Source organism: Xiphophorus couchianus, chromosome 12 (genome assembly GCF_001444195.1).
Source record: "Xiphophorus couchianus chromosome 12, X_couchianus-1.0, whole genome shotgun sequence".
NCBI classification, from domain to species: Eukaryota; Metazoa; Chordata; class Actinopteri; order Cyprinodontiformes; family Poeciliidae; genus Xiphophorus; species Xiphophorus couchianus.
Window position 1 is genome coordinate 29979847 of NC_040239.1, and position 13371 is coordinate 29993217.

Here is a 13371-nt window from a genome sequence, read left to right on the forward strand (position 1 = left end):
TAGCTATTCCAATCTCAACCTTCACCCCATTTTTTTTTTTTAGCAAAAAATATAAACCTGTTTCTTCTGTCCTGCATTTTATTTCACAGTTATGAACAATTTGTGTCCTTTTCTTACTCAAAATCCTGTTGAAACACATGGAGGTTTGTTGTCCTCGATTGATTTGGTGTTTTTCTGTGGCAGAACCGGCAGCTGCTGAGGGATCGCTTCATGGTGGAGCTGGTGGAAGGATCCAGGAAACTCCGTCACGTCTTCCTCTTCACCGACCTGCTGCTCTGCACCAAGCTGAAGAAACAGGCTGCAGGGTGAGTCCTGCTCAGAGACGCTCATGATCAGGCCTAAAACGTTTAATCTGGTTAAACTCTAAGAACCGAGTCTAGAAATAACCGTCATCTGATTTTGTTATCGATGAATTGTTAACGGGAGTATACAGACTCAATAAAGAAAAAGGTACTTTGCTGAAAGAGTAACAAAGCCACAACTGTACAAAAGTATACACGTTACATTTAAGTTTAGCAAGAACATTGACCCAGAACTGTTAAAGTGACATCGTTTTAGCTCCACCTGGCTCAACTCCTGTTAAACAAAAACAACAACCATGTAAATCACCAATTATTAATCAGTTAATCCAAAAAATAATCACCAGATCAGCTCTACACTGTATTACTGGTGTTAAGTCAAGCAGAAAGGAATGTGTTGTTAGAAGATTTTTTTTTTATTTCTTTGCTACAAACAATTGAGTTTTCACCAAAGAATTGGTGCGATATTGCATTTTTGGAAATGTCTGTTTTATTTTTTTTAAAGAAGAAATTGACTTGTTTAAGTCCATCTTTTAATGTATCTCTAATATTAAAAAAAACCTGAGTTGTTAAAGATGAATCAGTCCTAATCAAGCTATTTTTCCTTCCAAAATCCTATTATAAGCTCTGCATGTTATTATTATTACTATTCTTTTGCATTGGTGAGTGAAAGATTATAACTCAAGCATCAGTTCAAAGCACATTTAATGAGACATAGAAACACATTATCATGATAGGGAGCCTTGAGAAGTTTTAATATGTGTGTCGTCTTAAAGAAAAGGACAACAGTATGACTGCAAATGGTACATCCCGCTGGCCGACGTGACCTTCCAAACCATCGATGACTGTGAGTCCAGTCCCATCCCTCTGGTCCAGGATGAGGAGATCGATGCGATGAAGATCAAGATTTCCCAGATCAAGCATGAAATCCAGAGAGAGAGGGTGAGGATAATTCAACAAAAAAACACCAAAACACCAGCAGGTTTTGTGGAACAAAGGATTCAAAAATAGCATGAGGAACTTAAACAGGAGAGTGTGACTAGAGCAAAGCATCAAGTCTGTGACCCTGCAGAGTGATAACTCTCTTCCTTTTTTTTTTTTATCTGCAGAGGACGACGAAAGGAGCTAAAGTCATAGAGCGGCTGAAGAAGAAGTTGTCTGAGCAAGAGTCGCTGCTGCTGCTCATGTCCCCCAACATGGCGTTCAGAGTGGCCAACAGAAACGGCAAAGTGGGTCACACTAGCTACTAACCCATTAACCATGACGTTGCACCAATTTAAAAAAAAACTTTTTTTGATCAAAAGTTTTTGCGCGTAGTTGAATTTCGCAAACCTGCAACAGGAACAACATTTTTTTATATCACACTAGTCTACTGGCAGAAATGTTGAAGAAGACGATGGGAAGTGGAAGGACGATGGTGGTTTATTTTTGGAGTTTTTTTGGACGATGTGCAGCTGGCTCAACCAAAGCTCTCACTGCATCACACAGTTCATAAAAGTCATGTCTCATTCCAACGTGATGAATCTTCAGTTCTACTGTAAAATTTCTGACTACAATTTCCCTAAAACGCTGCATAAGTAGCTACTTCCAAGTAGGCGGGGCTTGTCGCTAAAATGCCTGAATAAGACGTCGATGTCTCCTCTGATTGGCTGAGGGCCGTGGACGAATTATGAATATATATATAATTCTACTGTTTATTTCTGCCGCCACCACAATTTTTAATGACTTATGGCATGAACAAGCTTATTTACATATGATTATATTTACGTTTCTTATTTAATGGAAACACTGCAATTTTGAAACGTAGTGTTTTCAACATTAGTAGAATATAGACAAAGTTTTCCACACATTCGTAAGGAAAGCAGCTACTGACTGGGTTTTAAAACACTATTGTGTTTATCTGTTGAGGAGTTCAGGTGACAACTGTTTAAGTTTGGCTTCTGCTGCCCTCTGTTGTTGATGGCAAAGAATTACAGGACTGAGCCATGACGATTGTTTTTCCTGCTTTTTGTCTTTCAGGGATTCACATTTCTGATCTCCTCTGATTACGAGCGGGCAGAGTGGAGGGAGATAATTCGCGAGCAGCAGAAGAAGTGTAAGTTTCATTCTGATTTTCAAACTTTTTTTTCCCTTCGTCTTTAGCAGCTGTGATCTCACTTCTCTCTCTCGCCCCAAAATGGCGCCTTTCAGGCTTTAAGAGCTTCTCCTTGACCTCTCTGGAGCTGCAGATGCTCACAAACTCATGTGTGAAGCTCCAGACTGTTCACTCTATCCCAATTACCATGAGTAAGGAAGGTGAGGCACCCACTTTGCCGCTTTTCATCCGGTTCATTTGAATAAACAACGCTTTGTATTTCAGTTGTTAACTTAAATTCCTTCTGCACAGATGACGAATCCTCTGGTCTGTACGGCTTCCTGAACGTCATCGTCCACTCTGCCTCTGGACTCAAACAAAGCTTAAGTAAGCAGTCCTTATCTTGTGTATTTGATCAGAGATCATGATCCCTGATGATTTTCGCTCTCCGTGTTGCTCTCTGTGCAACTGCCAGCTGGGAGGGGAACAAGTGGGATTAGTCAGGAACGCTGTGTACAAGCTGCCTTAGACATGTCTGTGGCCTCTCACATAACTTTACACTTTATATCACAAAGGCTATTTGTGATGTAAAATGTTTGTGTCAGAGATGCTGTCTGACAAAACATTGATCAACAGAGACAGTGAGACTGAGAGTAGACATGTAAAAACAAGACAGGAACAGAGATTGTTGTTTGTCCAGAAGCATCATGCTGCCTCAGAGACACTTCCCTTAAACAGTGTAGCACAGAGGCAGCAAACTCATTTTATTTTGGGTCATATCAAGATCATGACGGTTCTCAAAGTGCCAGTTGTGCCAGGATGTAATGATAAAACGTATTAATAAACTGCTAAAATATTGAAAAATAGCTTTGGTCTGCATTTGATAGCTTCTTTTTAAAATCAAATATAGTGAACATCTTTGGACATTGGTCAGTCCCTCCAGGATTTTGCAGTTGTTTGTGATTTTTTTTCCTTTTTTTTTGCAATCAGATTTTGTTGTACTCTTTTACTATGTTTGTGCTCACATATATAGTATATATTATTATTATAAATTATAATTCTAGTCTTGAGTTCAAGACAAGAATTCAAGTAAGGGTGAGGTAGGGCTGGACTATGAATGGATAACAATGTATATCACTATAGACACAGGATCAGTATGAATAGATAATACACTGGATATAATATTCAATACTCAATTTATAGAATATTCACTGACCTGTGATCCAGAACTGCACTGCATTCTGGGGGATGTAGGAAGAAGAAAGATTTTATCTGCTCAACTTCTCATGACTAGCTAAGCAAAGTTGGTGGCATCACCTAACTCAATCCCTCTTTGGTTGCCTAGCAACAACATGTTAAGTAACTTGCGCCGCAGCAGTTTCAGGTTATCATAACTGCTTAAAAATGAAAAACAACGACGTGGAGTGAAAACTGTGGATAGAACAAGAAAGGTGATGACAGAAGTTTGGCAGTATTTCCAATATTTAAAACAAAAAACCAATTAATTATTGATTAATAACTAATCAATAATTAATTAGACCATATCAATATGGTCTGATATGAAATGCATATATCATGATATGTTTTTCAACCAGGTTGTCCAGCAATTGGCAAACTCCTGGTGGGATGGCACGCCTTCTGAGTTCATTATAGGAGCTACAGTAGTTCTCAGTGAAACGTTGGTAAAAACGTTGTTAAAGGGTCAATAGAGGAGCCATGATGTGGCGACTTCCTGGAGTCTCAGAAAGAGCAGGAGTTTCTTAAAGAGACAGAGTCCCAATTTCAAGGTGTTAAATTAGGAAGTAAATTTTCTTCTAAGTCATATTTGCATTTGCAGCCTTTTTATAACTACTGAAGGAAACATAGTTACTGGATTATGCTGTAAAATGGCACTATCTGCCTGGGAAATGCGTAATACTTCCTCTTTAAGTTAATGTTCTGTTTGTTTACACTGTCTTTTCCTCTTGTCGATCACATCATTTAAAAAGAATCTCTAGACCGTTCTAATAGAAAAATAGATTTTGGAGCTAGAAATCATTTCTGAATTGAATCACTAAACACTGAGATATTTCCATCTGTAACTTATGTGTCCCTATGGACATAGAGACCCACATAAAACATTATGGTGGGGCAGATTTGGCCCCCTGCGCCTTGAGTTTGACACACGTGGTGTAGTGTGTGTCTCAGCCAGATGATTAACACAGATCCTTAGTTCTTTAGTTTCACTTTGACGCTGTTCTGCTTTTAGATCTGTACTGCTCCCTGGAGGTGGACTCCTACGGCTACTTCGTCAACAAAGCCAAGACCCGTGTGCACAGAGACTCCACAGAGCCCAACTGGAACGAGGTGAGGCTGCTCTCCAGAAATGCATAGCAAGATCAGTCATTTAAGTAAGCCTCATGAAAGGGGATAAGGTTTACGTAATTTGATTTGCACTGTTTCCACTGCAAGGAGTTTGAGATCGAGTTGGAGGGCTCTCAGACCCTGAGGCTGCTGTGCTACGAGAAGTGCTGCGCCAAAACCAAGCAGAGCAAAGAGGAGGGAGAGATGACGGATAAGATCGTGGCCAAAGGACAAATAAAGGTAGGAGAGAGTGATGCGAGTTACAGGAAGCGGTTTCAGTGATGTACTTGGGGTGCAGCTGGGGATTCAGACTGCACCGATTTTCTTCCAGTATATTTTTGGGGACTTAAGGAATCATAGATCCCCAAAATGTCTTCTAAATATTATTGAAATCCACCACACTTTATTCAAGGTTAGCTTGCAGTTTGATTTACCCATATGCATGTCGGACCACTTTTTTCAGTAACGAGAAATCTAACGCACTGCTAAAACCAATAGTCAGACTACAGTTACTTATCAAAATCACTTTGCGTTACTGTGTGTTACGGTCTTCTTTTGGAATTTAATATTATTTCCTCTACGCGTCTTGGGGAGTGACCACCGTTTCTATGCGCGAGTTATCAGCAGCGACAAGAAATGTAAACAATGGAGGGAGGAGGGAAATGTGCATTTTGTTGGTGGAAAAACGGGAACTATTTTGAGTTTTAAGTATTGGCAATCAAGTATTGGCAAAGATCAATGTAATTTTCACAGGTGACGGAGCGTTGTTGCTAGCAGCTGCTGAAAGTAACTAAAAAAGTTACTTTTAATGTAATTTAGTTACTTTCCAAATCAAGTAGTCTGCAATCTAACCAAGTTACTTTTTCAAGGAGTAGTCAGTAATCTGATTAAAGTTACTTTTTTGAAGTAACTATGCCATCACTGCTCATATGTATAAACAAAGTCATAGTAACATGAAGACCTGAATTATTTCATAAAAAATGTATTTATTCTAATCAGATAATTATTTATTTTACCGGACAAAATTTATTGTAAAATGTGAGAAGACAAACTTTGTATCAAAAGTCTGTTGTATGCAGATCAATTTAGGAGTTGAATAAATTACCTAAAAAGATAAGATTTAAAAAGCACATTTTCTTTTAAAAGAGCACTGAAATCCTATTTGTTATTAAATCTGTTTTTTAAAGTTAGGTTCATGTGTGTAATTTGTAAAATGTGATATCTGACTAATCATGCTCAGGTTACATAAACTATTCTTATGTGTTGTATCTCAGCTGGATTCCCAGTAGATTATTAATCACTTTGGTGGAAACTAAATGGGGATCCTAATAAATAAACAAACAGTATTGGAAACTTTTGAGGTAAGAATAAATATACAGCGTTAAATCTCTCAAGTTCAGTCAAGGCTTAACATTGTTTTTGGGTATCAACAGACATTTATTGCGGACAACATGCCTTAACAATGCCGCTAAAATGGTGTCATAACTAAGAGAGGAAGCAAAACCCTAAATTAGCTCATCAAATACATATAGGAATTATATAAGTAAAAGACAAACAGAACAAATAAGCTTTACCTCGTTGGCAGCATTAAGTCCAGAGGAATGAAGATTATTTCTATACAGCTTCTTCTCACACTAAAACTTTTGTCATTTGGTCAATGAATAAGAAACTTGTTGTACCAAACATTGTTTTTATTTCTGTTAAATTTGTCGAACTAAAATACTTTTCTTTTTAAATTGTCTGTCTGTATCAACTTCCTGTGCTTATAGGTTATATTTAAACTGTGGTCGGGGGAACCACACAAAATCATCCAGAGGGCCTGCAAATGGCCCCCGGGCCGCAATTAGGATGCCCCTGCTCCAGTCTAGAGATGGCAGTTGTTCTACGTTGGTGTCTTTGTCTGCTAATCGCCCCTTCAAGGGCCTTTTGCTGCTTTAGAAGAAGTGAGTCATGAGGCTGCTGCTGGGTCAGTGGCGCTCGACCTCCTGATTGGGTGTTGTGACAGAGGCTGGATTAGACTTTGGGTCGACCAAATGTAGCTGCTGGCATCGCTTTGCTGAAGGGAGAGATAGTGGACGCTTGTTGATCAGCCGACAAAGGGATTTTCCTGCTGGGGACAGGTGGTTCAAACCACAGGAGAGCCTTCAAGGAGAGGAGCCTACGCGGGAACTTTCATTACCATATTTTGTGGTCCTGTCCGGATAGCGGAAAAAATTGCTTCTTTTTCACTGCAACCTGTGAAAAAGAAGCAATTTTTCACAGATTACTATTTCACAGATTTTTCACAGGGGGTTTTAAACATTAATTGGAATTTATTGTAAAAATGATAGCTCAAAATACTTAGCTTGAAAAAAAATCCTGATAAATGATAAACAATTCGATAAATGGCCACTCCTATGTGACATTCTCACCTTATTATTCAGCATTTATTCACCCATGGTGTTGTTTTGAGCCTTTTTCTTGTGCTAACCTAATTGCAACTACAGTTCTTTGGCAAAATTGTTCAAACCTCTTGTACATTTTTACATTTTGTCACCTTGCAACCATAAGCTAAGACTTCCTTCCTGACCTGTAGAATCAAGAGTGATATTGAACAGAACCTATCTGACAACATAAAGTAGGCTAAACGACATCAACACCAGCTCGTTGTGCCCCGCCCTAAAGAAGGTCTAGCAGAAAATTGAACTGACGTTGTCTGACGCATTGAAGGCCTCGCTTGTCTCAGTTAAGCTCAATCTTTATGATTCTACAATACGAAAGAGAGAATCCATAGGATAGATCTAAGACCAGTACCAAGAAGAAAGCAGACCAGCTGATGATGATGATGATCCGAAGCACTCTGAAAGGTCCACCTATGAATGGCTAAAAAAACGTTCAATGCTTTGTAGTGGCCTAGTCAAAGTCTGGTTTTAAATCCAATGGAGAGGCTGTGATATGTCCGTGATGTAAAAGGCTCATTAGCAGTTGTCACAAATACGTACTGGGAGTTTTTACAGCTATGGGAGACACAACCAGTTGTAAGGTTTAAATTAGGACTGAAACGATTAATCATGATGAATCGATTATTCAAGTGATTGTCAACTAATTTAGTCATCAATTAATTGACTGTAGAGTATAGACTCAAAATAAGGCGATGTAATTTGCTGAAACAACACACTCAGAGCAGTAATTAAGCCAAAACTGCAAAAAATTTATATTTTTTTTTATTCAAACTGTAAAAAAACCTTCTTGTTTGTAAATGTTTTCTACCCAGAACTCATCTGGTTGTATAGTTGTAGCTTCACCCTGTTCAAAGTCTGTAAAAAAAAATAAGAAAAACGAAAAAAGGCAGAAAAATCTTTGCTATCCAATTATTAGCTGGCTAATATAATAATAAATCAGTGTACTGATGTTGTATTAAGCTTTCCACATGGTGATGAAGTATTTTTTTTAGCTATCGATGCATCCTTTGCTAAAAAGAAGTTCCAGTCTTCACTAAAGGAGTACTGTGTTATTGCATTTAGGAAGTGAAAAGTTTACAATTTTATAAATTAATTGAATTATTCCTTGTATTTTCATCTTTTAATGTATTTCTAATATTGCATTTAAAAGTCTTAAGTGGTTAAAAGAAAAATCAGCATAATGTGCCATTCTTTTTTCTTTTTAAAAAAAAATCTTCTATTAACCATCAGATTAATCGTTAGAATAATCAATTACCAAAATAATTGTTAGTTGCATCCCTAGTAGAGCTGGTGGGTTTGCAGGGCATTTTTTTCCTTTTTCCCCTAAAAAAATGCTAATTTAATGTTTAAAAGCTGGACTTAATGCAGTTCTTTAGATCTCTTAGACATGGGGCACGTGCTCAAGGGTCAAAGGCTCATGCTAATACGTGCTCGGTCTAAGACAGGGGTGGGCAACTCCAGGCCTCGAGGGCCGGTGTCCTGCAACTTTTAGATGTTTCTCTACTTTAACACACCTGAGTCAAATAATGAGGTCATTAGCAGGACTCTGGAGAACCTGACTGCACTTAGGAGGTGATTCAGCTGTTGGATTCAAGTGTGTTGGATCAGGGAGACGTCTAAGAGTTACAGGACACCGGCCCTCCAGGACCAGGATTGCCCACCCCTGGTCTAAGAGGATCCTGTTCAGCTACCTGAGATTCCTCCAGCCAGAAGTCTTCACAGCAGCAGGCGAGAGCACGTTGGTAAGAAGGGGTGGGAGAGGATTCTCCTCATTAATCCTACAAATCCATCTGGGAAGTAGAACAACATAGAGGCGAGCGTTGTTGGCCAGGCTGTGTGTTGCTTTGCTGAAAGAGGCGAAAGTCCAACGCCAGCTGGACAAGAGGATGCCACTGAAAGTCGTGTCAAGAATCCAGGAAGACAGTCGAGATTCATCTAGACCAAATCGATGGCTCGTTATTCAGGGATTAAGGCCTTTCTGCTCCTGTTAGCACCGCAGTTTACAGACTAGTTGGGTTTTATAGGGAAGTACTGCTTTCCTGTTGGTCGGTTTGAGACTAAACGTAAAACGGTAATGCCAGAAAAGATGCGTGAGAGTAATCTGAACGAAGGGGAAAGCTTGGACTGGGCCATCAGCGGGTTTGAAGACGAGGGAGACCCGGCGGTGAGGAAACCCCCGGGTTCAGGGTCGCGCCTGTGGGACAGGGTCCGCAACAGTCTGCTCAAACCAAAGGTAAAGAGCTGGAGGTGGGGTATATTATTACTGTGAACGGTGACTAGTTGTTTCCTGTTTGACCTCCATCAATGTTGTGTTTTTTTATTTCCTGGGTTTGATTATCTTTGAGGTTGAGCTGATAGCTCTGTATCGCCACTGATTGTTTTTTTTATGTTATGTAAGTGAATAGATTTTTTTCTCTGTGGGCAACGGATTATTGGAATGAGATTTGAAGGTTTCTTGGGTGAAAGAACATCTGCCACATTGCGCAGGCACAGAGCTTAGCAGCAGAGACATGATGGTCTCTCATTAGCGATTCTCCTGATTACTCATCATTTACATTCCCATGGCTAAATTACACCCAGGCATGGGTCGTTGTGTAAGATCGAGTGACTGATTCCATTGTTCCACATTATTAATACAAGAATTGTTGGTTTTTTTTAAGTGGAACATAATCTAATCAATTTTGTACAAACCTTTTTCATACTGGTGTAAAAACTATACAACATATTGATTATGATGGTCATCATTTTATTTGTACAATGATTTTATCTTAATACAAAGGAAAATATAGAATTACCTCCCAGTACGTTTTTCCTAGATTTTGCGAGGTGTTTTTGCTCTTAACATTACACCTTTTTGCTGTTTTACTCTGCATAAATTAACAACTGATTACCGTATTTTTCGGACTATAGGCGCTACTTTTTTCCCACGCTTTGAACCATGCGGCTTGTAGCCCGGTGCTGCTTTTCTGTGGATTTTTCTTCAACCACCAGGGGGCTCTTTAGCAGGAAGTGAATCATTAGAAGTCAAAATAGGAAATCAAAGAAAAAGTGCCGATTTTCATTTAAAACAAGCACATGCTAGCAGTAGGCACGGAGAAATGTTTTCAAACTCATACCCCCTCATCATAGAAACCACACGAAGAAGTTCATATGATGCCGCTTTTAAGTTAAAGGCTATCGATCAGATCGATAGCCACGTAAGCTCGGCGTGAACGAATCCATGGTTCAGCATTGGAGACGGAGGGCTGCGTCCTTAATTGCAGATTTATTCATTTATTTTCCTTTTGGAAAACCGAGAGCAGCGGAGATACCAGCGGCTTATATCCCAGTGTGGCTAATATATGTACGTTTCCAGTTGTTTTTTTGTTTGTTTGTTTTGTTTTAAACAACTTTGTGGGTGCAGCTTATAGTGATGCGCACTCTCTATAGTCTGGAAAATACGGTAATTAGTATGGCTATCTGGTCAGTACTGAATAACTACTCCACTAAACTGTAGTCGCTCCGTCGTCTTCTCTTGCATTTCATGAAACATGATTTTAAACTGAAGGAACATTTTGACAGAAAATGTCTTAGAACCAATGGAGGTTTTAGAAACAAACTTTCTAAAACCTCAGTATACTATGAAATCTTCTGCCGGCTTAAGCAGGACAAGATTGTTGCGTTTGTATTGTATTATTTATGAACAAGATTTTACAAAATGCTTAAGAGGAAAATAAGGGATTTGGTTGGAGTGGTAAAGGTTTAAGCATCACATCAAAGAAGAAATGTTAACTAGAACATTTCTGAAGAAATTTTAACGGGGCCTGCCAAAGTCTGCCTGTCGGTTGGCACACTTCGTGGGCGTTCTGATGCTACAAATTAGCATCAATGCTAAAGTAAGCTACAGTGTACTCAATAGCATGTGGAGATTGACAAACATGTTGAGTAACATGGACTTATGCCATTCAGTATGTTGAAATTAGTGTACAAGTTAAAATGAGCCAAACTGCTAACATTAGCCAAAATGCTGTCAGTAGCATGTGGAGCATCACTCCATTCAGTGTATTAAGCATGGCTAATAAATAAGAAAAATAGCTAAAAGCTTCTTTTAGGGAAAAGGCTAATGCTAATGGGGGCAGTGAAATGCAAAGGTTTGTGCTAAGGTTAATTCACTGTCTTGTGCAGCAGGGCAGTGCAATAACCTGAGAGAAAAAAGATAGTAAAGGCTAATATTAGTTAGCACTACCCTGAGAGGAATATTTAGGCTTTTATTTTGAAATTCTGTTACAAAACTTAACGCGGTGTCACTGTTGCTCCCCGTGATTAAGCTCATAATTACAACCCTCTGTACTGAATAGCTCTCTGATAGCAGACGGTGTCCATAAACAAGTTTACTAAATATTGTACAATAACTGAAAACAGAGATGTAACTTCTATCATGAATATAGATTAGCCAAAAACCCTCCAAATTACAATGAAATACTTCTACTTCTGGTGGGCGATGGAAGTAATACCCTTAATCGTTTCCCCAGTAAGCCTCCCAGGAATAAGGTTGATAGAATGTTCAATTCCAATGGTATCAATGACATCAGCAGTTATGACGTCACTCTATGATACCACAAAGGAGTCTCTCTCTTGAATGTAGCTCGCAGACAGAGTTTTCTCAGACCTGTTCCACAGTTCTATCGCGACAGATCACTCTTCAGAGCACGTTCGAAATTAATTGAAACAAGCGGAATATCGATTCCAGATATTACACGCCTTTCAGAGAAGCAAGAATTTACCACAATATAGACATGAAGCAACAACAGATTGTTTGTGAACATGAAGCTTTTCCAGCTGAGCTTTCATGGCTCGACATGATGGACCTCAACATCCAAGTCGACTACGACGCAGTCATTTCTTTTGAAGATGACAGCGACAGCCCTATTAAACCGGAAGATGAATCAGCAGAGATCCAGGTGGGATCAGGTCCTTCTGGCAACTTTGAGAGTCCAACATCATTGGAAGTCAAGCAGGAAACAACTCCCTCTGCTGGCTTCAAGATCACCCCCTCAGTGGAAGTTGTGGAAGAAACAAGCCAACACGTCATCGATCTCACAAAGCAGGTAGATGATCTTAAAAACGAGTTGCAGAGTAAGATTTTTTATCTCCATGAGGAAAGAGACCGAAGGATTGCATATCAGGCTGAAGTCAAATCACAGCAGGAGGAGATTGAGAAACTGCAAAAAAATGGTGGTAAAAGAACATCACCTGCGAGTCAAACGTGAACATGAAAGAAACGTGCCAGAGATTAAAGCTGTGGCAAAGGTTTCTTGCTCTACCAAAGTTACAGCCGACAAGAGCATTCTTCAACAGCTAGAGTACTTCAAGAGGGAGGCTGAAAAATACGCCTCCCGCAACAAAGGTCTGATAGAAGTCATGGTAGAAGAATACAGAGTGAGACTTAAATATGAGGAGCAGCTCAAAAGTCACACTGAGCAAGCTTCCAAATTCAAAGCACAGGAGGAAACGGTGAAATCTCTGCAGGATCAGGTTGCAGACCTGAAGGTGAAGTTAAAACTTGCTCTGGAAAACAACCGTCATAGAGTCTCCGCCCAACCAGAGGTCCCCCTGCAGACAGAAGGCTCCCTACGAACAGAGGAGTTCAAGGAAAGACAGACCTCCAATCAATCAGTGAGGTATGAGGAAAGACAGACCTCCAATCAATCAGGGAGTTATGAGGAAAGACAGACCTCCAATCAATCAGTGAGGTACGAGGAAAGACAGACCTCCAATCAATCAGTGAGGTACGAGGAAAGACAGACCTCCAATCAATCAGTGAGGTACGAGGAAAGACAGACCTCCAATCAATCAGTGAGGTACGAGGAAATACAGACCTCCAATCAATCAGGGAGGTCTAACGAAATACAGACCTCCAATCAACCAGGGGTCTCCATGCATAGTCTGGCTCGGCCTTTGCACCGACCCACACCCAGGTTGCAATCAGAGGAGTCCACGCAAAGCCAAACCTCCACACAAACATGGAGGTCTGAGGAAAGACAGACATCCATGCGACCAACCTCCACTGGTTGCATGAAGGGGCTTCATGTTGGCGTTGGCGTGAAGGCCAATCTATGCCCGGCTCGGCCTTTACGCCGACCCACACCCAGGTGGCACTAACCTAGGTCACTATCCAAACCCAGGTTTTGCTAACACTCGGCATTAATTGCTTGATTAATTGATCTCTCTAAAT

General features: G+C 39.9%; 1 protein-coding gene across 1 annotated transcript in view; it reads left to right on the top strand.

Annotated features, from left to right (window-relative positions):
- The window catches only part of LOC114154479 (breakpoint cluster region protein), a 51510-nt gene that overhangs the window by 31548 nt on the left and 6591 nt on the right, over nt 1-13371 (top strand). The window contains exons 9-16 of the mRNA XM_028033581.1: nt 184-305; nt 1076-1241; nt 1409-1528; nt 2319-2394; nt 2490-2594; nt 2686-2760; nt 4622-4719; nt 4825-4956. Of these exons, the coding sequence (XP_027889382.1) occupies nt 184-305; nt 1076-1241; nt 1409-1528; nt 2319-2394; nt 2490-2594; nt 2686-2760; nt 4622-4719; nt 4825-4956 (894 nt within the window). The remainder of the gene's footprint in view (nt 1-183; nt 306-1075; nt 1242-1408; nt 1529-2318; nt 2395-2489; nt 2595-2685; nt 2761-4621; nt 4720-4824; nt 4957-13371) is intronic.